The sequence below is a fragment of the Gasterosteus aculeatus genome, chromosome 4 (genome assembly GCF_964276395.1).
Source record: "Gasterosteus aculeatus chromosome 4, fGasAcu3.hap1.1, whole genome shotgun sequence".
In the NCBI taxonomy this organism is placed as follows: domain Eukaryota; kingdom Metazoa; phylum Chordata; class Actinopteri; order Perciformes; family Gasterosteidae; genus Gasterosteus; species Gasterosteus aculeatus.
This window is the reverse complement of record NC_135691.1, coordinates 15,326,151-15,353,051: the sequence shown is the minus strand read 5'-3', so window position 1 is coordinate 15,353,051 and position 26,901 is coordinate 15,326,151. Positions and strand designations below refer to the sequence as shown.

The window sequence follows — 26,901 nt, the reverse complement described above, 5'->3', positions numbered from 1 at the left end:
TGAAATGTGTTGATTTTTATTCAAAAGTTACTGTCTCCAGACAAGTACAAATCAGAAAACAGAGTGACTGAAAGAGGATGGGATAATAGACAACAACTTAAGAGTGTAGGCAAGGGTGCAGTAAATTAACAAAAAACAAATGGCCAAAAAAAAGAAAAAAAAAGATTTTAAATTTTGTATATATACAAGTGATCTAATAAGAATTTATACCAATGTAGTGGTAAGTAACAAACAATAAACAGTACTTTTTCCTTAAAAGAATTTTCTTTTTTACTTACATAAAATAATTAGGCAAAACACATATAGGCTGTTCATCTACTTTATCACATTACACCTGACCACCTCATGTTTCATGTTCTAAGAAGCCAATTATCCACCTTTAAACATGACTGATCCTCTGACATGGAAGATTACTGTGAGAGAAGGTGACCTCCACGAGCATGTTTAAGGCTTAAGCATGGAATGACTACAAAATAAAAACCTCAGTAGACAAAACATTTCATTAAAACTTGTGTGTGACAAATATATGTCAAAATCTAAGCTTTGTCTAGCTGCCACAGCGCTGCTGAATAACGTTCCTCTTCAGTATCGTCTGAATGACTACCTTTCACTTTTAACATTTGAACTTTAAGTATTTTGTGAGAGGACTATTTAATGTTGAGAAAACCTTAAAGCTGAATTTCACAAGTCTTTTCATTAGTCTTATCCAAACTAATTTACACGTAGGAAAAAAGGTAGAAACCCCGAAGACATTATCAAGACAAAAAAAAAAGAAAAACAAACATAAAAATACAAATTTAAAAATCTTCCTTGATGCATGGCTTTGCATGCTTTCATTTTTTTTTCCTTTTTCTTTTTACTTACATCTCTCAAACGTTTGTGACTGAAGGTTGAAAAGTCAAAAATAAGAAAAAACCAAAAGCACATATATAAAATCAGCACCGATTCATATATAACTTTTATTTAAAATGTAGAGGTACCCATTTCAACATTATGCTGCTGGATTTTAAGAGAAAAGGATGTGTAATTCTTGGACTGAGCTGCTATCTGCCAGAGCCCACACAGTGGCACTACTGGGAGAAAATCTGCTCATTGTTGGAAGGGAGGGGGGCATATTTCTTGAGTAGATGGTGCTAAGGGAGCGGTCCAAATCTTGGGGTAAGCTCTGAGACTTACTGCGTAACAGTGTGGGGCGCTCAGCGGACTCTGGAAATCTTCACAGCATAAAGGGGATCATGACTGATTCTACGCAACACCTCAACATCTTAACCACCAGTGGTTACCAGGACCTCACGTCAGGCCCAACAACAGGGGGGGACAAACAAAAGAGATAGAAGGGGGGGGGGCACAGAAACAAAGACCTCCATCCACTTGGCTAACACAGTACAAGCAAGCTACTACAGTCTGTTTATAAATTACTACTTCACACCTGGTAACTTACTACAATTGTAAAAAGGGTTAGACATAAACAAAAAAATGTATCTTAAGTTAAACACACCAATTCATCCCGGTTTGGAAGAAAAAAAAAAAAAAAAAAGGAAAAAGAAGGGAAAAAATGAAGAAGCTATCATGGATTTTCTTCAGACACGTCTCGTTTCTAGTAGGTTTGGAAGTGGCCTGTTACACTATTTCAGAACAGGAAGAGCTTACCCAAGATTATAAAAAGTAAATATTTGAAACAATGTCCTCTCTGAGCAAGCAACACTGAGTGTGGGTTGTCATTGGTCCACGTGGAGTACAAGCCAGACTTTTTGTTTTTTGTTGTTTTTGCTTTTTCTTACAGAAAACACTTCTGTTTTCGCATCTAAAATTCTCTTTAAATACAAAGCGCCTCTTCTTCCATCCCAGCTTCAAAATCATCTGGTATCTTAAAACATGGACACCCCGAGGACCTAGATGAAAACACAAACGGGGGAGAAAAAAATAACAGGTTAACAACCAGTTATTGAGTGGGACATAAAATTGAACCGTTAGGCATCACATGGCGGTATTGAACAAGCCGACATCAAATAAAGCACTCGGCTCTGTGGTATGAAAAACACATGAACAAAAACCCATGTGCATGATAATTTATCACTTATCGTAAGTCGCTTTTGGATTAAAGTGTCAGCCAAATGACATGTAATGTAATCATGTTGTCAATTAACATCTCCAGAAAAAAAAAATGCCGGCTGCCGTCAACATTTTCTTCATTGATCATCTGAACTCAGTTTAGTCTCCTCTGCAGCTGCGCCGTTTCCGGCATTGAAGAAATAAAAGTGAAGTGTGAGCCGCTAACGGCGCTCCATTGTGTTACTTTGTTCAAGAAAAAGCTCAATGGAACAAGACGCCGCGTTTCTGTTGGGGAGAAGCCTGCTTTCAAATTTTGTGTGTGACAAAGAAATTGTTCAAATTTGACAAAACAAAACAGCCACACATTGCATTTCTTCTTGGCCTCTGCTCTGGGGCGGCTGTGTAAGCCTCCGTGTGAGAGCGAGCCCTGAGGCGAATCCACAGGGTTTCTCAAGGCGGGAAATTGTGTAAACAAGCCTTGTTTACCGTTAGAAACGGTGGCTACGTGTGTGGCTGCAGACCAAAAGGCCTCGCAAGTGGCACTCGTAATGAGATTGATTCCAAGCCACCTCGTCTCGATTTACTTTTATAGAATCATCCTAATTATAGTGCAGCTTCGAGCCTCCAGCTGGCTGTTGCACAGAAACAACACACCAGGACATTTTCCAATAAGCGATGGAAGGCAGATGCCTCGTACCGATTCGTCCATGATAGAAGCGGGGTCGAAGTAGTCCGGCTTCAGCTCAGACCTTTCCCGGCGGTTCTTTGAGGGCGGCTGGAAGACAAAGACAGAGTTACTAACAGCAGATGCATTGGGAGACAACCTGAACATTGAAACAAACTTTACCAGCACTAAAAACACAGACTGCAAAAAAATAACCACATTGTGACATGGGTTACAATTAAAGATAATTGTATGACTGATTAACTCATAATGGCTCAAATTCAGGCATGGAATTTAAAACCAAGCATTCCCATCTTCTGTTTCACAGGGGGAATTAGTAGGAAGCAATCATTCTGCCTCAGACCACCCTGCGCTAGTGATAGTGGGACTTTTAATGCAGAAATCCACCCCTCCAGAGGGTTTTTGAATTAAAACCAAGCAGCTTCACCATTATCATCACTTCAGAGCGATCTCATTACTGTAGCCAACGGCTTAGATGCTGAAAGACAAAAAAATGTTTAATCTTTAATAATCTGCTAATCTACTTTAATTTTGATCGGATTTATCTCTATGAAGAATTCTGGAAATGTAAAACCCTGTTGTATAAATCAAAAGAAGCTAAAAAAAAAAACTCAAATGTTTTTTATTAATTACATTATTACGATTAACTTTAAATATATTACCAAAAAAAAGCGCTTGGTAATAGTAATAATAATAATAACATCTCTGCTCAAACGACCTTTAAATGAGTGTGTTCTTGTTTGTTTGTCAGACTGATGACGGAGCGAACGGTCGATGGGCCACAGAGAGGAACGCAGCTTCCCTCGTTTTAGCTTTTTGCCCAAATCCTCGCAGAGGAAGAACAACGACTGTGTTTGTATCCCTGAGTGGACACTGTTCGGGGTGTGTGTGCTGTCCATTAGCTTTTACATTTTTTTTTTATTATAAAACAAGAATGAAAGTAAGTTGGAAGTCGTGACTTGCGTGTTCAGTGATTTACGCACATATTTTTGTATAATTGGATCCGCATGGCTCCAGAGTGCCGTGTTTTCGATTAAGAAAAATGTGAGGTCTGAAACGATTATAGATTCAACAAATGGAGTCAATTTAGAAAAAAATGTAACTCAATTTGCTGCTTTATCGATTCAATATGACATTTGAGTCCCTTCTCATAGAAGGCTGCCCTAATGTAAGCAAACCAAAATAGACCTTTCTAGAACAAAAATAAAGTTCTGGCTTTACACTCATATATGGTTTTGCATTTGGGTAAACGGTCACATAAATTGCTCATGTTGCTTCGTGGTGTGGTGACGTTGTAAAACACTAGAGAGTCTTTCATTATCTCTTCAAAAACCACATCTCCTGCCCCGCAGTCAACAATTCTCTTTTGTCTTTCTCTGCTCATTTTGACGTTGCATGCGAAGATCAACACGAGCTGCTTGTTATTGATTTGTTGCGCGCTAAACAAATCTGTCTTTTCTTAGGATAACCGAGTGGTTATTCCCCAGGCAGAGTACGAATTCAAAGCCAGCAACCATAATGTGATGAGCGTTTGATGTGCATTCGCTATCGAGGAGCAGCGGGGAAGAACACGACGTGAACCAACGCGGCGGACCAACAATTTAGAGGTTCTTAAGATGCATGTCAGAATGACACCGTATCCAGGATTGTGCATGTGAAATAAACCGTCCAAGAGGAGTGTCCAGGTACAACATCTGGCCTTAATGGCCTATAAGCAGATGTTAGTTGTAGAAACAGCTACTAGTGTCGCCTCCTACTGGCAATTTTGTGAGGTGTCATTTGGTTATGAAATGTCCGCCTGCTGTGTAATTTGATCTGCAGGCGGCCTTTTTGTTCAGTGAGGCGTGTGTGGGTAATGGAGACCTACACGGGACACTGAAGGCAGTAAGGATCAACCTGTTACGCTTGGTAGAGGTTAAGTACAAGAAGATCTAAACAGTCGAGCGCAGCGACTGCCACTTGGTAAATGGTCACAACCAGGAATGCATAAACACTGTAACTCTTGAATTGAGGTTGTGGTGTTTTACAGCAGGATGTTCTGTTTGACTTCTTACCAGATCAATGTCCATGGTGTCAAAGTCCATGCCTTCGTTGAGGTCGTCCATGCGACCCTCAGATGACATCATCACATCCTCCACGATTGGCTCTTCGTCTTCCTCCATAAGCCCAGTACCGCGACGACTGCAATTGTAAAGCACCAAACAGTGAAGCGAATCCCACGTTTGAGGAGTTTAACAGGAAACTCAACATGTGTGACAAGTGTGCTTGCGTCTTACATTGCCTGCTGCAGATTGGTCCTGAGCTTGGCGTAGTTCATGGCCCTTTCCTGCTGCTGGCGCGCCTCTTCTTGCTGTCTCTGAGCCAGCATCCACGTCACCTGGGAACTGAATGCACATGAGCACATTAATTAGAGAATTCTTAATGGACAGATTTGCAGATTCAACCGGGGGAGATCACAAGCACGTCCGATACCAATACATGAATGCCTCACTGGCCCAGCGCCTATGAAAAGTCAGGTTGGATAAGTAAACTAATCAGTCAGTGTCCCGGTAGGACCAACACTTGGCAGGCTGTAAGGTAAGCGTATTTCACATCGTTTACCCTTCAAAATTAATAACATGCAAATGGGACATTTCATTGAACCTTTTCCTAATTTATTTTGGCTCATGTTCTCGTCCGGTGTTTCCATCCCAAGAGAATGAGCGATCCACTGAGCTGTATGATGGGCCTGGATACATTAATATATTTTGGAAGGAAGTGTTGACTAATCAAATAAAAGAAAATCATCATCATCAAGAGTTTGAAAAAGTTTGAAAAAGCACAGCAATTTTAAGAGGGGACAAGTTCTGTTGGACTATAATTAAATCTGTGTATTTGTATTGGCACAATAATAGAATTATTAAATATTCACCTCAATTATGCCCCTTAGCAGAACTGGTTTATATATGAATAAATTCAAAGCAAGCATCAGCACAAATAACCTGAAACCAGAACCATGATTAATACCAAAATTTATGTCTAATGTTTGTCTGAAGAGGTTTTGATTTTTTGGTCAAACCAAACTAAAACGGTTTTTGATTATGCACGTAAATCTTTAAGAAAACCACAACAAAAACTAAAAGAAAAGAGGGGGTAAAAAACATTTGAATGAAGGGCTTATCCAGCAACAATTTTATTCATAACCCCCCACCCCAAAATAAATCTGGTATCTATCAAACACATACTTGTAGTCCATTGGTGTTTGATGGTGCTGTGGCGTCTGTTGATGGTGCTGTGGGAGTTGATGGGGTTGCTGTTGGTCGTGGGGAAGCGGATAGACCCCCATGAAGCTGTCTTCACGGGCCCGCTTTGGGTCTCGCATGGCAGTGGAGGTGAGATGGGGGGAAGGCAACATCACCGGGGTCTGCAGGCTCTGCTGCCACACCTCGCTGCTGCTGCTGCTCTCTTCTGGAGAGGAAGATCGGTCAAACGTCAGCGTTATCATGTAATCAGTGTTATTTTTTCAACGCGGCATTGAATCGGGTCAACATAAAATATAATCTAGACCCTGGGCCAATTGGTCCCAAACAGAAAGAATAAATAACTAATTTGTTTGAATTTTTCTTTTTGAAAAATGTTTTTTTTTCTCTCCCAATTACATGCGCCCGTCCCTCTTGACACTTGTCTCGGTCACGTGATGATTATTGCAAAACATAAGCTTGAGAAAATTAGCAAAAAAAAAAAATAGTTGAAGAGCTTCTTTGGAAAAGGAGAATACAACTTTAAAAAAAGCTTTAGTATCAGGAGTCATAATTAAAATACGGGTTTATCTCATCAGGTAATTCTCATGCGCTAAAACCGCTCTGCGTTATGCGGATGTATGTTGTCATAACGATCGTTTTTATACGTTGTGTTTATTGCCACAACTTGAAGACCGGCCAATTCGGCCAAGAGCACGTCTCCAGCAAGCACACAGATCAGTGAGCTTGTGTGATGGTGAGGAGCCGTCGGACTCTCCTGACTGTATCCCACCATCTGCTGTTTAATCTCCTCGCCCCTCAACTGGGACAGGCTGTTAGAAATGCATTTGGGTTAATCTGGGCTCGATCATTATTGCCGGACTAAAATGTAGGGAGACCTATTTTTTTAATTTTGTACGCACGTGTCGCTGTGTTTAGTCGCGGCTCGGTGTGCTTTCGGTTTAAAAATGTTTTAACAGGCAACAGGAATCGACTATATTTGTTTTTCTTCTGAAGTGAAACAAAAAGAGAAACTAAGGCAGCCTTATTAATGGCTTTGCTGACTCCTTAGGGGGCCACATACCCTCTGGCAGCTTCCTCTTGGCTGCAGAAGTTCCAGCCGTGGCAGCTGGAGGCTTGATCTTCTTGGAGCGGACGGAGGAGCCTCTGCTGGAGTAGCCGCTCATCACCGACATGGTGTCGTCGTCACCACCCGCCTGCAGTGAATTCCTGTAGGAGATGAGGGGCAGCCAGCAGTCTTCCCGCTGCAGGGCCATCTGGAACGTCATGAAGCGCTCCAGGTACATGTGGCTGAGGAAGAAGCAGGAGGTCACACGGACATCTACAGACACGACCAGGTGCACATTCCGACCGGAGGACTGCGGGGCGCTCACATCAACACATCAGTCAGAAACACCAGTTGCTGCAAACACCTGTTACACCCGTCAACTGAGCAGGAGAAAACACTTACACAGTTCTCTTGTCTTGTTTCATAAGCTTTGAAGAGAACTCGCTGAGGATGTCCAAGAATGCCAGGTTAAGGGGAGGGCCTCCTTCTCCCTGGGTACTGGGATCCTTAAACGCAAACTCAATACCATCCCTGATAGATTAAAAGAGAAAGAATAACTGAGCTGGAGAAAATGGTTGTACACAACATTAACATTGGGTGTTCCCTTAAAAGTCAAATGCAACTGAACACATGAAGAAAAAGATGCATTTATTAATCTGAACTCGGGACACTGTGGTACATGTTTTAAACCACTAGAACTCCAACATGCCCAACATGTCTCTGTAAAAGAAGCTGTCATAACTTCAACGTCAAGAAATTGAATCATGTTAACTCTCGCAATGAAATAAGGATTCCCCGTTCAGAGAGAGTAGAATTTTTGGCCTTTTATTACTTTAACTCCTGTCGCACATCTGGCATATCTCGTTACATTGTGCAACCAGATGTTGTACTAGTGTTGGGTAATCCAAGATAGCATAGCAAATGTGCATGCATAGGATTTCCTGGAAACATCCTGGGATTATGATAATAATCCACATGAGAAAAAACGAGTACAATGTGATGGGAGTATGGGATTGTTCGCCTTTTATAAAAGCATTTCTCAATTGTCAGTGAAAAGACACGTGCATCATTTAGAAAGGTCAAAATCAAAAGAAACTATTTTTCTTGGTTAATAAATAACAATTAATGTTGATATGCACTAGAGGGTAATACTTGATGTAGCGACAGAAATGAGTTACAAATGTATTAACATATTTAGGATCACAGCATAAAAGCAAACAGAGGTCTTTTGATGAACTCTTAGGTTCCTGAAGCCTAGTTTACGGTTATGCGTTTTTAGAGAAACGCATCAACAAATTTTTCTAGACTAGCGACAAAAGCTACGCAAGCCTCACGCAGCTCGCAATGCTGCGATTGGTCTGCTGACTACATCCTTTCCAGAGTCTCACATTTCCGATTTTATAGCACAATACAGCCATTTTTAATAGTGAGTGAATCAGATTGAAGAGCTTTTGTTGGAAGAAATACGGAAATATGACCACTTCTACAACCCGTCATTGGCGGACTATAAGGATGCGCAATGGCCTCTGATTCATGGCGGGAGATCTCTGCAAACGTCGGTTTGCTGGTCGAGGGGAACAAAGTTGTGGAGGAAAATACGGGACAAATGTGTCGGCAAAAAAAAAAGACGATGAAAAGCGCCATCAACGGTCTTTGGGTTGGGATTGCCCTCTCTGCCATCCTTCAAGGTGTATGTGGACAACAAGACCGGGTAAATAAACAAACCAACGACTTCCACACACAAAGACGTCTCTAGGGCGTCTTCGACAAAAAAAAGTTACTCTGCTTTGCAACACGCGCAAGCCTTTTAAAACCACGAATTAAAGAATTGCACGCATAGAAACAGTATTCAACAGTGATTTGTCTAACATGAAGGCTCCCCGATGGAACGCAACAAGAGCAGCAAAGCCTTACTTGTGCAGCATAGCGATGGCATCCCTGGTTTTCACTTGGTCGAGGCCGAAGGTCAGAGAGAAGCGACGGGCCAACTCTTTAATTCCACAGAATGAAGAGGACGAGCGATCGAACCCGTGGCCCAGTTCCGACAGCATCTCATTGAACAGCTGGCAGGGGGGACGTCAAAACGTTAGACGAACGTCCTTTGAAAACGAGAAACGAAGGATCCAAAGGGTGTCCACTGACCTGCTGCAGACTGAGGATGAGCGTTTTGGCACATTGAATCTTGTCGATTTGCCGAGTCTTGCTCATCGTCTCCTTGATGATGTCACCGTAATCATTGTAATACTGCAACAAGAACAATACTAGGGACGTTAAAAAGTATCTGCATATATTGGAAGTGCAGCTCCTGCACGGCCCGACTTTAAAGGTTAAAAGGTTTGACTGACCCTCATGTACTGTTTAAAGATGTCCGCTCCAGTCTTCATGTCCACCACGCAGTAGATGATCAGTTTACAGTAGGCAGCCAGGAGGTTTCTCCTCTTGTGCAGGGCTTCGATCTTCACGGCTTCATCGTCCTGTTGCCCATCTGAGATGATTGGAGGAAAAAAAAAAAACAAATTAGCAGTTTCATAAAATGCACATTCGCCAAATTTAAAAAGCGTACTTTGACTTGCTCTCCTTGCACATTGGAGGAGTGCAGAAGAGAAAGCCAACGAGCTTCTGCAATGCAACATTAGCATTAGTACCTGTGCTATTTGTGTCATCGTCCTGGTCTATGAAGACGTGGTTCAAGATGAAGGAGAGAAGTTCAGCCTGCAGCGAGTCTTCCGAGGAATAGACCAGAGGCTCCAGGTGTTCCCTGCCTCCGGACACCATCTGGTGGCTGAAGATGAGCAGTAGATCACACAGGATGGTGAATGCCTGTCGGAGGGGAAAAAAAAGACAAAAAAAAGGTCAAACTGTGCGGCCCGTCTCTTAAGTGGACGTTATTACCACTGATGCTGCTACACGTGTCAATTTGTTGCGCGTGTGTTGGTGTCACCTGCTCTTTGACGGCTGTGTTGACATTGGTGAGGTAGCGCTGACACATCATACAGAAGGCCCTCATCTGCTTCCTCAAAGTCACCATGTCATCCTGATTTGATAGAAACAAGCATTTGTATTATTATTTTTTTAACGTCACACATACACTTACTCAGTTGAGAATGGGGGCGGCGCAGTCTTTAGGAGAGCTCACCTTCCTGGAGCTGCCCTCGGAAGACTTGGCCAGGTTCCACAGGATCACGTAGTGGGTACACTGCAGCGAGTGGATGACTATCTGCTCATCAGAAAGAACAACGACATTCCCAGCTTGGTTAATACACGTTACTATTGAGAAGAAAATGACAGCTTGTTGAGTCCCTTTCACTCTGTGTGTGGGTGTGTGTGCATTTCTAATAACCTGCTCAGGCATGTCTCCATTCTCGATGCCCGTGTTGAGCAGCTTGAAGTTGCTGGTAAAGAGGTCCCACCCCGACAGGTCGTGTGCACTGCAACAGATTTGGGGCAGGTTCAGACACATGTGCACAGGGTCACAAGCAAATGATTGTTCCAACTGCAGCACGGGAGACGTGAAAGGGGGATGTGAGTGAGGAAACGGGTACTAGAGGTGGAATCAATTTCATACTTGTGGAAAGCGGTGATCCTCTTGAGAGTTGACAAAACCTGATAAGCATCATCTTCATCAGCCTCTTCACCCTGGAAGGAAAGATTTCACAAGCACGTTGAATTTTTGGGAGATCAAGGCATTCATTATTCATTGCAGAGCAAGCCATCTGGAACGGATATATATATATATATATATATATATATATATATGATGAACTTCCAAAGTATTTGGTAAGGTTTCTATTAAAATATTTCACATACTTGAATTTGAAAGCTTTTGGAAGCATTTGAAATGAAATCAACTTGAGAACTCTAATGTGCAGGTGAATCAAAGTGACGATACAAGCTTAAGTAAGGAGGCAGCCACAAGCAAAAGTCCAGGCAACAATACATAACTGATAACAGCAGTGGAGTAGTTGGGTCTGAGAGAATGAGTCCCACTTTAACAGAAGAGCAACGGCTAAAATCATGCGCGTTTACGAGCGTCACTCTGACCTCTTGCAGGAAGTCCTCCAGTAATCTGTTGAACTTGTCCACCAGCTCATCCAGCAGCTGGGAGCGGGCAATGTCCACCCTGTTAAAGATTGTGAACTCCTCATTGCAGAGGGCGTGGTAAGTCTTAGAGCAGACCTCCAAAACTTCAGTGTCTGTGTGCTTCTCCACAATTTCCCTGATCTGACGCAGCAGGGATTCCAGGTGCTGGATTAGAGAGAGAGTCACCATGTAAGATAACCGTCAGTGAGGAAGTTAATTATTGCTTTTCCCAATTTGATTGGTGTCTGATAAGCGTCTTACCTTCTCTAGACGTCCTGTGGTATAAATTTCCAGGTCAAAATACTGAGGCAGCTGCAACAAGTTAGTCACCTTCTCTGAATCCACAGCGTACTGTAGAACAAAACAGATGAAAGTTGAGTAATTTTGTGAAGATACAGCTGAGGCGAATAGAGTGCTGGTTGAGGACACGGGACGGCAGTAACAAACCTTGGCCAGTAGAGGGGGCAAAGCCACAGCAAACAGCTCGGTCATTCGGGTTTTGTCATCCAGTTGAGTCTTCCTCTCTTTTGCTGTCATCACCTGATAATAGACAGAGAGTTAGATGCTTGTCCTCACAACTGGTTTGCATTCATCTAAATAAATGTTACTTTTCACCCGGGCATTTAATGTTAATTTGAAGTTGATGCCAGTTTTGGCACTTTCCTCGAGATGCAAGAAGCTCCATATTACTTGGGAACGGTTCCTTGTGGCATAAATTAACAGATTAACGGTTAACAATTAACAGATTCATAACATCCCCGCCTCAGAGAGCAAGATAGATCTGATTATGCGTATTCCATTGAAAGAATGTGTTGCTTAGATTTATGGCATGTGTGACAATTTTGAGTCTTATTCCTTCAGCGGTGTGTGGCAAAAATAAAAAAATGTAGATATATTTAAATAGACGTAGACATGCTCCAAACAAAGCAGCGATATTATCAGTTAATTTATGGATTCCCAGTTATTCATTTATTGCTGGCTTTTTGCATGTGTCTGTTTAAACTGTATGACTATGAATTAGAACTGATCTTTGTATAATAGTATCATTATAAACTATTCAATAGTCAAGCTTTTAATGGTCAGTAAGCAGTGCTTTTATATGATAAACTCTAACTCGAACATACATCATAACCTGCTGAGGAGCAGCATGAGTTACCATGGTGATCTAAGTGGACCTCCGTCTGAAGTTACCACCCTAACCCCGAATCCTGCTTTGCAGTAGAGGCCTCGGGTCATTATTGAAACATGTCTTGTTATTTCAATAAACCCCATTGTAAAACATACCCAGTAACAGCTTTCCAATACACGTTAATGCCAAAACTCTGGTAGTTAAAATCAATAAGAAATTAAGATATGTCTGTCCAGCACCATCACATATGGCTTATAAAGTACATTATATTAGATTAATTCTAAATAAATGTTCATTTCTAGTTCTCAGGTCAGATTGTACATGAATCCAGGGGGCAAATAGCTACACGTCTGTGCGATTTTTACTGGTAATAACAAGCAGAATATTGGGAAATTTTGAGTAACCGCAAAGCAGAAAACAAAAAAAAACAGCAGTACAAAAATAAATAGCAAATTAATAATAGTAAATAATATAGGAATAAATAGCATTTTTAAATGGTCAGATCAGTTATCTAGAAAGACATCAACCGTGCGAGTGCCGTTCAAGGGTCATGTTTGAACTATTTCTGGGCTTAGATTGTACTGACCCAGCTCTGAAGTGATTAACGTTCAAGGAAAATCATCATCATGGCGAATCCGGGAAAGTGAGACAATAAAAATCCTTCAAATAATCTTTTAAAAGGTATAGAGCCACGCTTACCCTCTTGCCCGTGCCTCTTCCAATAGGTGGGTGGCATTCAGCAGCCTGGCGCACAGTGCACAGCATGATTTCAATCAACGCTGTCTCTTGCCGGTCTGTAAGAGCTGCAAAAGAAGACGCACACAAAATCCATCAGCTCGATCCGAATCACATTCGAGCCCTGAACCCCGACGTAAGAGAAGCCGGTGCCGTACCTTCCTCTCCTGGCAACGGGTCATCTAGCAGCAAGCTGATCATACACTCCCAGTCCTTCAGCAGCTCCGCACCGCATTCCCACAGAGAGTCCACCAGGTAGGCCGCATGCTCGTGGAGCTAAGGAGAGAAACGTTCACACACACATGAAGGACGGACCGTCCAATTGCTTCCATGCGGTCATTAAAGACAGAAACTCAAGGCCCTGTGCGAGGCAGTAACAGGGAAGTCGCCTCATAACACACCTCACTCTCCAGGAAGAAGAAGACAGTGGTCTTGATGAGGTTGGCGTTGGGGCTTTGTCTGCCTCTCCTCTTCGGGGCACCTTCCTCCTCTGGTTCTCGCTGGCTGAACAATCTTTGGGGTGCATCAATAATTGGTTTGGCGTCACACAAAAGGAAATTCCCGCACAATCCTCCAACTGCATTGGCACAAATCAAGTCTCCTAAACTAAGCTGATGACTAACGTAAAAGGGCCCAAACCCGAGCAGTTTTTAGCTAATAATCCAGTAAAACTAATAATAAAATTGATTGTGTATTCAGGTGATTTGACAGTGTCTATGTAAGCGTTAGCGCCTTATCTTTCGAGCCAATTACTGCTTTAATTATGAGAGTTAAAATGGTCTTAACCAGAGTTGGGATGTGAACGCCAACCCCTCCAAATTTGAATGAATTTGCCCGACTCAATCTTACTACTTTAGTCATTTCCTGCAGTAGTTAAGACATGTAAATGGAGGTTTGAGACGTAGATTCGTTGAGATGTACTAATTAACTTTACTTTCAAGGCGATCAACGACAAAAAAACAGCATCAATTTGCACATGTCCGGTTTTGGGCAATGCGAGCTTTCGCTGCCCGGGTTGGGGCACCTTCGTTACCGGACTTATAAAATTTAAGTCGGTCATTGAGCAACTTCATAATATGGACAAATGGAGTTTGATGTTGGCCGTTTTCCCCTTTCTGGGTTACGGTTTTACCCCTGACCACACCCAGCGCCACTCATGGATGTGTGCTCCATTAACCCTGTAAACACACCCAAAAGTGATGTGTCACCAGAGTCCACCTGCAGTCCACTGCAGCTCAGTGAAAAATAAAACCACCGGCAGTCAGCAAAGAATCGACTTCCAGAAGTACTCCTTACATTCCCACAGAACCGTTAAATCCCCGTCTTCTGATCCTACGTCCCCAACCCTTCTCGACATCAACTTTCCTGATCTGTTCAGCCATATATATCGGACATACTTCTTGAAAAGGAATTCTCCGGCTGCGATAGCGACCGGCCGGTGTGCCGAGTAGACCAAGTGGTAGACGCTCTCGCAGTCCTCGGGGGTCAGCACCTCATCGGTGCTGCTGCAGAGACAAACACAACGAGGCCGTCAGCTAAAGCTCCGTGGCAGCACAAACATACTACGGTGAAGTTCAAATGCAAATAAAGCACGACCACTCACTTCAACACTAGGGTGAGTAGTTTAATCGCCTGCACAGCAACGTCATACTCTTTGTCGAGCGTCATGGAGACGATGCGGTCCTACAGAAAAACAAAGATGATAGTTAACAACTATTCAGCCGAAACTATTCATTTGATCTGTGAGAGAAATTATGTCGGATCAATCACAAATATATTTATATCCTCAGAGCATGAGGCCGGTGTTTGTCTATGTGGAAGTGTGGGAAACAAAGTGGGAGCTGTTGTGTGGAGGTTGTCCAGCAGGTGGTGCTGACCTTGAAGCGGCTGGTGAAGAGCTCCAGTCTTGCGTTGAGCTCTCTGTTGTAGTACAGACCCTGCAGGGCTGTCAGACACTTCAGACGTACCTCGCCTTGCTGCAATACAGGATTGGAAAAGAGTCAGTCACCCAAAACTGAAATAAACAACGTTAAACATCGCAAGGCGTTGACAACCAAGACTATCCTGTTCTTCTACTCGATTGCCTGTTAGATCTGTAAGCCCAATGCTGGAAAAGCCGCAGGACATCGTTCCTGTGTTCAGAATTGTTGCGGCGCCAATTAGTTTACAATGTTATTGATTGGGCCTTTTTACAGCACCGCACACCGGCACATGTGTTTTTTGCTCCAGCTGATCAGACACCTGCTCAGTCGACTGTTGATCACAGTGAAATCACGCTGCAAAAATTAAAACGTCACATAGTAATCGAAAGAAAAAAAAGGTAATGCTATAATAACAGACACAATTAAACTAACAAGAGCAGGATGGTAAAAAAGTCTGTTTGTCAATACCGCCCTAGAAGTATGATGAGGAAAACAAAGTGGAGAGTGGTTGGTGGCCAGTGAGTGTGTGAAGAAATGCTCCTGTAACCCACCTTATCGTGCATCGTCCAGCCCACGTACTTCAGATAGCTGTCGTTGAGGAAGGCGTCGCTATACAGTTTCATCCACACTCCAATCTCTTCAATACAGATTGCCCTGATTTCTGCTATTGCATCTCTGTGGAAAGAAAATGTTGTCTATTAAAAAAAGGTTTGTACAACAGCACCAGCAGCCAGTATTAAAAGTCCTACTTTCATATAATTGAGATGAACAGAACATCCGTACCGATATCGATGAACAAACACTCCTTTGAATATTGCGTTCATCATATTTTCAATCTCGTCTTGATTTTCTTGGAGCTGAAATGGAGAGCAAAACAAATCTCGTGAGCTAATTTGTTTGGTCGGACATAAATCCTAACCCCAGCAGAACGGCACATTAAGCGGCGACCAGGGGGCATCGTTAACTTAACCAGACGAGGGACAGCCAACTACCTCACCACGCTGCACACTGAACTGACAGATGGAGACCCGGTGGGACCTGCTGTTGAGCAAGATATTAAAACTGACTATCCATGGCGAGTAACAGCCAGCACTCAGTCACCGCGGATCCATCACCTGCAGAGCTGTTACGAGTCTAAAAATGGAACAGCTTCATGGTCCCAAGCAAAAGCCATTCATAATGGTTCACTTTGACGCTTTTATTTTTAATTGCCTGATAAAATGTCATGTTGGGAGAACCTGCAATATTGTTATCAAGATTGTGCAGGACACTGTTCACACATGACACTTAGTTCTAACAATTACAAACCTGCACACATGAATGAATCATGAATGGAAAAACCTGCTGCAATTTTCTCATAACAGCCACTTTTCAAGACTAAAAAAATACATCCAGTTCCAGTCTGACAAACCAAATTGATGTACAGGTAGTTGAGGCTGCCAAATGTGAAAACATAGCCATCGACTCAGCCAGCTGATATTAGTTATACAATGAAAAAACAACAACATTGTGTTTGAAAAACGCTAGCTTCATAAAACAAGCGACTGCATTTATAGGTTTTCTGCCCCCATGAGACCATAAATTAGTGCAATTTACTTGCCGCCTAAGAGCAAAGCCTGTGTTACTAACGCTCTCTACTCTGCAGCAGAGAACAACGTCTGTGCTTCAATCCCAGTGCCTGTGAAACATCGTTTTCCACAGCTATGTACAGGCTTTTCTATTACAGAAACAAAGAGCAACACAGTGAGCGCACGCTACATAAAAAGGGCCTGCCGCTGCAGCTTTGAGACAAATTTGCCACTAAAACCCTGCTCTAAGTCCCCTGCCTCAGGGTGGAATTTGCTGACACAGATGTGACACATCTGTCAAAATGCAGGAAGGTATGGGCCTACGTGAAGTTTATTTCTTCAAACAATAGACAGCAAATTGCTGTGCGGCCATTCTTACCTCTTTGCGTTTCTGCAGGAGCAACTCCAGCCTGTCATTGGCCCTTTTGGCCATGATCTTATTCCTCTCTGCCTCGTACTGGCGCTGAGTGTTGTCCATGTTGATACTCAGGTTTAGAGCTACATTCACCAGGGCTGTCATCAGCTTCATGGCTGCAAAAAAAAACAAAAAAACAGTTGCATCAAGAAATGAGGAGAATCCACATAACAAATAACTGGCTGACAACACAAGCGTGGGACTTGTTGACCTGGCCTGACATTTTCTACAGCGAACAATAAACAGGGAACATAAACACCGGACAGAATGTAATCGGCGGCAAACCAAGGTGCACCAATGTTTAAGCCGGGGACATTAGACTATATTTTTGACCCCTCAGTGTTTCCCCAACCATTATAACAGGGAGCGCACGCCCCCCAAAAATTTTAATAAAATAAAAAACTTAATTTCCGCAGAGACACATGCATAAGTATGACCGTGTATGCGCGCACATGGCGGTCCCCTACTAGCCACCCCCCCCAGGTTGTAAACCATGGGGAAACACAGCCCTTTTATACAAAAAATAAACAATTGAATGGGACAAAAAATTGGAAATTATACAAGAGAAACAATCTCCACACAACAAGATTATAAATTTGTAGCTGCACCATTTACTGTATTACCTAGGCGCAGGAACTAATAATTACACACATTACTAGCACCTAAAATAGCTCTGCGTAGTAGAGTTAGACCCTCTCCGACCTCACAGCCGGGTACGGAGACAGCATCAAAACATGAAGGCAACAAAACCCCTTCACAGCTGTACATAAACAGGTAAGGACCAAGATGGTTTGCTTGAAAGAACGTGACACAAATGCTCTGTTGTCACACGGCCCACACGCTCAATTACTTGCGTTCTTGACAAATGTATAATGCTGCCGCATGAATGAAATTGGCTGTGTGGGTTCTGTAGGCGTTTGGCAGATGTAGAGCATCTCATCTGCACTCTGACACTTTGTTTGGCTTCATTATTTCTACATAAGCAGTTAAATAAAAATAAAAGTTATTCCAACGAATGAGGAAAAATACATGAGTGTATTTTGGCTTTAATCAGTTGTTATAATCAACATATACATAACGCACAACACTATATGGCCAACTACAGCCTGCAGAGCCCTTCCAAGTGCTACTTTTCCCACACAGCTATCAACTCGGTGTACTTAAAGAACACGTCAGTTACTGCTCCTCAGCTGGGACACACACACACACACACACTTCATCTTACCTGCCAGTGTTGAGGTGTGTCTGAAGGCTCGGACTTGAGAGTCTGATAGTCCGGTGAGAAGGGAGATGACTGTGTCCATCATGTACTCATCATAGATGATACTGTATTGACACTGGCGCACGAGCACCGAAATGAATTCACAAAAGCTGGATTTGAACTTTTTCCATTGTGGTCCGGCAATGGTTAGAGGGTAGTCACCACTGTCCTACAGGGGGAGGAATGTAAATTAATGCAAACAACTAACAACTTAACTACCAACCAAAGAAGGCACCCAGTTGCCCTTTGGCATAAAATCATTATACTAAAAGTGGTGTTCAATCTTTAATGACACGTTAACTATTCCTGGTGAATGAGGCGACAATTATAACAGAAAACATGAAGTTACCTCATCAAATTCCTCCGTCATTCGCCGGATGATCTCAGAGTTCTGCATGTTGCGGAACATTTCTCCACTGACCACACCTGATGCACACAGGAGTTAAACAGAGGACAATTTACAGTCAGGTAGACCAACTCGGGGAGAACGGAGGACCAAATATCAGTGGTTCCCTATCTAAGATGCCGTAACAGACCACATACCTTTACATCCCGAGCACTGGATGAAAAAATTGATGAGATCTAGTAGCGCAACATCTCTGTCATGCTTGTAAGACTCAATCCAGTCATCAACGACAGACTGCATCAAACGAGGGATGGATGCAAAAAAAAAAAAGTCAATTAACATTGTCTGCCATTAGTTATTTTCTTCAGTCGTGCAAAAGAAATGATTCTCATAGGGGGCAATCTCAAATATCTTGTCTTTCATACCTGCATTGCACTTCGGCCCAGCTTCACCACCTCAAACAGCATCATGTTTTCCATGCCATTCTCCTGGTGGTGGCCATTTATCCGGCCTGCTCCCTTTCCTCCTTTGCCTTTCTCCCCTGCTGCTTTCTTCCCCTTCTTTCCACCCTTTAAAAGAATAGAAGACCATAACACATTGTTAACAGTGATAATCATTGCAGAGAACACAAGGCTAATTGAATGTGCTTGTCACACTAATCAATAACTGAATGTAATAGTGTTATTTGACCAGGTTGTCCTGATCCAGGCCAAAAGCATATGGCCACTTGTGCTTTATATACCTTTCCTTTAGCTGAGGTTGTACTCCTTCCATCGAGATCCTCGGAGAAGTCTGTGTCTGAAGAGAATCGGGTGTCTGTATCCCTGGTGCACAAATATCAGAATGAAAATTCATATAAAATCTCAAGCTACAGAAAATGTAAGATAGAAAAAAAAACACTTACTGAGTAAAGGTGAACTCTGATGGTATTTCTGGTGCTGCTATCATTTCTGTAACATCTTCTGGATAACTTCAACTTATGACTGGCGTGGATCCTCAGAAATTACAAGACAGCAAAGGTTGCATGTGACCTAGAAAATATATAATATATATATATATATATATATATATATATATATAAACACATGACAGTAATTTATAGAGAAATACTTGGTGATTCCTCATTTCAACACAGTATAAACAATTAATACTACAAGTACACATATCATATATGCACACATTATCACACATCACATCCTCCGTGGTGAGAAAATGTTTCTTCAAAGTCTTTGAGAGGGAGAAAAAAAACCCGGTTTCACATGGTAACAGTGGGCGTGCCCTAACGCTCCTGTCACGCTCAGCTGTCCGGCCATTGGCTCCCTCGCTTTCTCTGCTCCCCGGGGCTTACTGACGTCACGCGAGAAACACTGGAGGGTCTTCCTCCGTGGCCAAATACGGCACCGCTCTATCCGCCCCATACACGTCTCAACCAATCAAAAGAAAGTATCAACATCAACTAGAAAAGGCATTTCCTGCTGAAAATGCGTTGGAATGCAAAAAGCTGAAAGCTGCACTGAATATTTAAAAATAGCTGAAAATACAGAAAGTTGAAGGGAATTTGAATACATTTGCTGAATATTTAAAAATAGCTGAAAATACAGAAAGTTGAAGGGAATTTGAGTACATTTGCTGAATATTTGAAAATAGCTGAAAATACAGAAAGTTGAAGGGAATTTGAATACATTTGCTGAAATAAAAGATATTAGAAAAGCTGAAATTAATTTGAAATAGTTGAAAATACAGAAATGGGAGAAGCTGAAAGGAATTTCAATAGATTTGCTGAAAAAGCAGAAATGAAAACAGCTGAAATAAATGTGAAATATTGCAAAACAGAAGTTGCAGGAGCTTAAATGAATTTTAAAAAGTACAGAAATAACAAAAGCTGAGATGAATAAAAAGAGGTTTAAAATTGTTTGTAGTAATATTAGTAGTAGTATTAGTTATAATTGTGGTATTAGTAGTACTAGCAGTAATAGTAGGTTTAGTATCAATAGCAGTAGAAACAGCTGAGATGAATAAAAAGAGGTTTAAAATTGTTTGTAGTAATGTTAGTTGTAATTTGGGTATTAGTACTAGCAGTAGAAGTCGGTTTAGTATCAATAGCAGTAGAAACAGCTGGAATACTGATACTATTAGCCATAGTCGTATTTGTAATAACATTAGTAGTAGTTGTAGTATTAATAGCAGTAGAAATACTAGTAGTATGGTAGTAGAAGTATCAGTTGTAGTACTAGAAGTACGAGTAATATTCGTAGTGGGAGACAGAATGTTTGTTATTCAAACTAAGAAGTTTTTAATTAATAGGCCTCATCACAAACATTACAGTAAAAATTCCCTCCATGTGGCTTTTATTTTGAAATTATTGGATTGGGTGGGTTGGGGGGGTGTAGATAGAGGGAGGGAGGGTGAGAGGGTGAGGAAGGGAGGGGTGGTGAGGAAGAGATAGAGGGAGAGAGAGAGGAGGAGAAATAGACAGACATACTGACTGACTGAGTGATTAACAGTAAGAAGAGGTCAGGGTGGAGGGGGGAGGGGGGGCGAGTGTCTTTATCATATTGGTCTGTTGACAGAAAGCATAGCTGCGTCATGTGACTCCACTAATCAGGTCATTGGAGCAGCTGTGAGTCACACACAGAGATACTGCAGCGTGTTTACGAGTAACCACGGCAACGGCGCACGTATTGCATTGGGTGGGGTGGGGGGGTGTAGATAGAGGGAGGGAGGGTGAGAGGGTGAGGAAGGGAATGGTGGTGAGGAAGAGAGGGAGAGGGGAGGAGAATTAGACTGACTGAGAGTGATTAACAGTAAGTAGAGGTCAGGGGGGAGGGGGGAGGGGGGAGGGGGGGCTAGTGTCTTTATCATATTGGTCTGTTGACAGAAAGCATAGCTGCGTCATGTGACTCCACTAATCACGTCATTGGAGCAGCTGTGAGTCACACACAGAGATACTGCAGCGTGTTTACGAGTAACCACGGCAACGGCGCACCTATTGGATTGGGTGGGGTGGGGGGGTGTAGATAGAGGGAGGGAGGGTGAGAGGGTGAGGAAGGGAATGGTGGTGAGGAAGAGAGGGAGAGGGGAGGAGAATTAGACTGACTGACTGACTGAGAGTGATTAACAGTAAGTAGAGGTCAGGGTGGAGGGGGGAGGGGGGGCTAGTGTCTTTATCATATTGGTCTGTTGACAGAAAGCATAGCTGCGTCATGTGACTCCACTAATCAGGTCACAAGGAGCAGCTGTGAGTCACAGACAGATCCTGCAGCATGTGAGTGCTCGTAACCACGACAACGGCGCACCTGTGATCATTAACGATCTACTGCAAAAGACAGAGACATGGCAGCGAGTTACACAGAATCCACACCTCAAACAAATGGGAACCAGCGCAAAACTATAACAGCTATCTAAAAAATACGGCGTTTGTATGAGACCCAAGACTCTACCGAACGCGTGGATGTGTTTTTATGTCTGTCCGGTAATAAATACGGCTCCTATGGCCGTTTACAAAACGTGTACCTTGTGGATTTTTGTGAGAAATATGTCGGCAGATTTGTATTGGAGCCTATGGGGCTTTTGGCAGAGGTTGTGTCACTCAAACACACCTTGCGCCAAAACTAAAGAACTCTGGGATTCCATGAACACATTAATCCAATCAGCACAACCATACCCTCATTAATCTGAAGAAATGAAGCCTCTAGAGTGTATACTTTGGCTGCAAGGACAAAAGTTCCATACTTTTTTAACCAGATTTCTGCGCTGCCCCACACTCTAGCCTCGAGCTCTCCACTCTAGCAGACGCAATACACACTCATGTAAAAGTCAGAAACGGAGCGAAAAACTAGTGAAACATAATCAGTGATTATGAAAAAAGTACAATAGATATCAAGAAGCAGTTTTTTTCATAAAATAGTTGAGACTTGTGTGAACATTTGAGAGTTGAAATGGTGTCTGTAGCTGAAAGATTGGCGAAGCTGAAAAATCTGAAAGTTGAAGAAGTTGAAGAGGATTTGAAAAGCAAACTCCATTTGAAAACCATGTTAAAATATTAATGATTATTGATTTATATAAATTCAAGCTTAAGAGCTAGAAAGCTGAACATACATAGCCCTCAAGCCAGAAAGAAGCTGAATATTTTAAAATTTGAACGGTTTAAATAGCTGAAAATGGGAAGCAGTTGAAAGGGGGCGCGGAAGAAATATAATAATAATAATAACTAGAAAAAGCATTTCCTGCTGAAAATGCGTTGGAATGCAAAAAGCTGAAAGCTGCACTGAATATTTAAAAATAGCTGAAAATACAGAAAGTTGAAGGGAATTTGAATACATTTGCTGAATATTTAAAAATAGCTGAAAATACAGAAAGTTGAAGGGAATTTGAGTACATTTGCTGAATATTTGAAAATAGCTGAAAATACAGAAAGTTGAAGGGAATTTGAATACATTTGCTGAAATAAAAGATATTAGAAAAGCTGAAATTAATTTGAAATAGTTGAAAATACAGAAATGGGAGAAGCTGAAAGGAATTTCAATAGATTTGCTGAAAAAGCAGAAATGAAAACAGCTGAAATAAATGTGAAATATTGCAAAACAGAAGTTGCAGGAGCTTAAATGAATTTTAAAAAGTACAGAAATAACAAAAGCTGAGATGAATAAAAAGAGGTTTAAAATTGTTTGTAGTAATGTTAGTTGTAATTTGGGTATTAGTACTAGCAGTAGAAGTCGGTTTAGTATCAATAGCAGTAGAAACAGCTGGAATACTGATACTATTAGCCATAGTAGTATTTTTAATAACATTAGTAGTAGTTGTATTAATAGCAGTAGAAATACTAGTAGTATGGTAGTAGAAGTATCAGTTGTAGTTCTACTAGAAGTACTGGTAATATTCGTAGTGGTTATAGTAGTATTTGAAAGAGCAATGCGTATTTCAACAAAACCGCTTCATGGTTAAGGTACAGATAATCATTGAGGCTTTTAGTTTGTAATGATGGAATTGGGTGAGGGGGGGTTGGGAGACAGAATGTTTGTTATTCAAACTAAGAAGTTTTTAATTAATAGGCCTCATCACAAACATTACAGTAAAAATTCCCTCCATGGGGCTTTTGTTTTGAAATTATTGGATTGGGTGGGGTGGGGGGGTGTAGATAGAGGGAGGGAGGGTGAGAGGGTGAGGAAGGGAGGGGTGGTGAGGAAGAGATAGAGGGAGAGAGAGAGAGAGGAGAGATAGACAGACATACTGACTGACTGAGTGATAAACAGTGAGAGGTCAGGGTGGAGGGGGGAGGGGGGGCCAGTGTCTTTATCATATTGGTCTGTTGACAGAAAGCATAGCTGCGTCATGTGACTCCACTAATCAGGTCACAAGGAGCAGCTGTGAGCCACAGACAGATCCTGCAGCGTGTGAGTGCTCGTAACCACGACAACGGCGCACCTGTGCTCATTAACGAGCGGCTGCAAAAGGCAGACACAGAACAGCAAGTTACACAGAATCCACACCTCAAACAAATGGGAACCAGCGCAAAACTATAACAGCTATCTAAAAAATACGGCGTTTGTATGAGACCCAAGACTCTACCGAACGCGTGGATGTGTTTTTATGTCTGTCCGGTAATAAATACGGCTCCTATGGCCGTTTACAAAACGTGTACCTTGTGGATTTTTGTGAGAAATATGTCGGCAGATTTGTATTGGAGCCTATGGGGCTTTTGGCAGAGGTTGTGTCACTCAAACACTCCTTGCGCCAAAACTAAAAAACTCTGGGATTCCATGAACACATTAATCCAATCAGCACAACCATACCCTCATTAATCTGAAGAAATGAAGCCTCTAGAGTGTATACTTTGGCTGCAAGGACAGAAGTTCCATATTTTTTTAACCAGATTCCTGCGATGCCCCACACTCTAGCCTGCGAGGTCCCGCCTCTAGCAGACGCAATACACACTCATGTAAAAGTCAGAAACGGAGCGAAGAACTAGTGAAACATAATCAGTGATTATAAAAAAAGTACAATAGATATGAAGAAGCAGTTTTTTTCATAAAATAGTTGAGACTTGTGTGAACATTTGAGAGTTGAAATGGTGTCTGTAGCTGAAAGATTTGCGAAGCTGAAAAATCTGAAAGTTGAAGAAGTTGAAGAGGATTTAAACACGATCTCCATAGGAAAACCATTAGACGAAATATTCATGATTACTGATTTATATAAATTCAAGCTTAAGAGGTAGAAAGCTGAACATACATAGCCCTCAAGCCAGAAAGGAGCTGAATATTTTAATATTTGAACGGTTTAAATAGCTGAAAATGGGAAGCAGTTGAAAGGTGGCACGGAAGAAATAGAATAAGAATAAGTTGAAATAAAGATTAGAAGAACAATACTTGGAATGCTTAAAGCATTCCAACTAATAATAAGTTGAATAAAGATTAGAAGAACAATACTTGGAATGCTTAAAGCATTCCAACTAACAAGATACCGCAGGCCACAGACGAAGAAAAAAATATGCATGGTTGTGATGTGTAAATTGGTGGCACACATTTCAAAGAAGACCTGAGAAAAACATTCAAAATTAGGATTCCGACGTGGTGCTTCTTTCAGAAATAAAAATGCCTTTTTTAGGAGTGAAGGAGGACAATAAAACCACCTTAGAGACATCTGCTTAGAGCTAAACCCTCAACTACAATTATAATGTACCCACTGGCTACGTCATTTTGTCTCGCAAACCCGACACACATGTGTGTCAATAGTATTGATTAAATCATATTTTGGCGTTAGTGGGGAGTGATACAAAAATGTCAATGAAATTGTCACATATAAATCAGATATAATATTAGTAAGGGGATTCTCTCACATTATTATGTGATCATGGCCCACATATGGCACATTGGGGATATTCCCAGCCACACGTTTTAGGTTTATACAAAGATCAAAGCAAAAAAACATCATAGTCAACGTAGACGCATTAAACCACACTATGAATCAGGTAGCTACGACTTTGACTTTAATTTAACTGCGAATATGCGATGGCGCTTATTTCCTCGATAGTGGGAGAGATGCAGCACGCGAAGACGACGGGATTCTATGGGTGTAGACTGAAAAAGTGGCGCCAAATCGGTCAGTGTATCTCATAAACCTGTTACTGCCAAGCGAGACAAGGCGCGCTTACATTAAAAAACACGGCAGCGAAACCCAACGACGCACGTTTCTGCAATTCACCGATACACAAACTACCCGCTCGGTTCCCTCTAACCACGCCGGCGCGGCTACGCTCTTCGTCGGCTCCTGTCAAAATTGACGCCGGTGCGCGGCTAGGTGCTAGCGCCGCTAGCTAGGCAGCGGAGGGTTTTGGCGTTCTTTTTCCACCAGCATCAAGCTAGTTGGAATTGGATCGCGTAAGCATGCTGGACTCAGTGCGAACCGGCTGTAATTTACCGGACCAGAAGGACGATAGACATGTGCCTTGCATTTTATTTAGAGAGTGAGAAGATGCAAGTGTTTTTTTCAGCGCGATCTTACTTGGGAGCATAATAACAAAACAACGCAAGCCCTACTGTACCAGCGCATGCTAATATCGGCTAGTACACAATAACGCTGGTCAACAATGTTTCCGGGGAGAATGACGACGTTCGGACTAACCACCAGTCGAACCCAGAGCCAGCCAGAAGGCAAAGCAAATAAACCTGCCATATAACGTTGTGTTGCAAAAAAAGGAGCTGGTGATAACTACGACTGGTTAGCTATGCTAACAGCTACTGCTAGCGTTCCCTAAAAAAACATCACGTCCTTGCGTCCTCCATCTTGCCTCGGGAGTTCCAGTGCCGTATTGCATAAGCAACTAACACTTTGTTTACAAATATATAAAGTGCAAATAAGTTGCTGGAAACCATAAAACGCTTAGTTTAGCTACCAACGAAATATTCTCGCGTTACTGTGCCAAAAACTCAGGTCGTTAGCTTGCTAACAAGCAAAGTAGCTATGTACCGCGAGCTAGCGAAGCGACTTGGTTCAGGCATCTGCGCTCAGGGCTTCTAGCGCTAGCCTGGCTAGCTAGACGGCTAGCAAAATACAAATCTACTAACTTCCAGATAGCTCTCCGCCATTTTACAGCTAACTTACCTTGTTGTAAAATGCAGTCCCGGCAGAAGCGTAACTTGTAATATTCTTACAGCGCTTCCGTCAAAATCCCACTACAATTCTGCAAAAAGAGTTTAAAAGTCGCGGTCAGAGGCGGTTTCGGACGTTCTCGCACCCCGCTTGCTCCGTAGTTCGGTTTGTTGTTTCGACGACCTGGGAGGAGGAAATCCTGGTGCAGAGCTACCACCTAGCGGCCACAACACCCGCAGTGGACACACGGCAGACGAGCGGACCTCTAGCGGTCACTGACTGACACTGCGCCCGAAGAATGGCGCTTCCGAACTGGCTCCTATCGCCTGTTCT

The 26,901-nt window shown here is 42.2% G+C and overlaps 1 protein-coding gene across 1 annotated transcript; it reads right to left on the bottom strand.

Annotated features, from left to right (window-relative positions):
- On the bottom strand, positions 1–26,901 carry stag2b (STAG2 cohesin complex component b). The gene is made up of 34 exons (XM_040175557.2): positions 26,581–26,901; positions 19,385–19,511; positions 19,223–19,304; positions 18,906–19,049; positions 18,678–18,774; positions 18,484–18,560; positions 18,099–18,303; positions 16,838–16,989; positions 15,674–15,747; positions 15,442–15,565; positions 14,846–14,944; positions 14,572–14,651; positions 14,366–14,473; positions 13,370–13,481; positions 13,127–13,244; positions 12,933–13,036; positions 11,552–11,644; positions 11,366–11,455; positions 11,066–11,269; positions 10,590–10,660; positions 10,365–10,452; positions 10,161–10,241; positions 9,966–10,058; positions 9,670–9,844; positions 9,370–9,509; positions 9,167–9,268; positions 8,939–9,087; positions 7,427–7,555; positions 7,040–7,266; positions 5,962–6,184; positions 5,014–5,121; positions 4,792–4,918; positions 2,750–2,827; positions 1–1,892 (listed from the first exon to the last, which is right to left on the bottom strand). The coding sequence occupies exons 2-34, from the start codon at positions 19,426–19,428 to the stop codon at positions 1,869–1,871; spliced, it is 3,822 nt and encodes a 1,273-aa protein (XP_040031491.2). The 5' UTR covers positions 19,429–19,511; positions 26,581–26,901; the 3' UTR covers positions 1–1,868.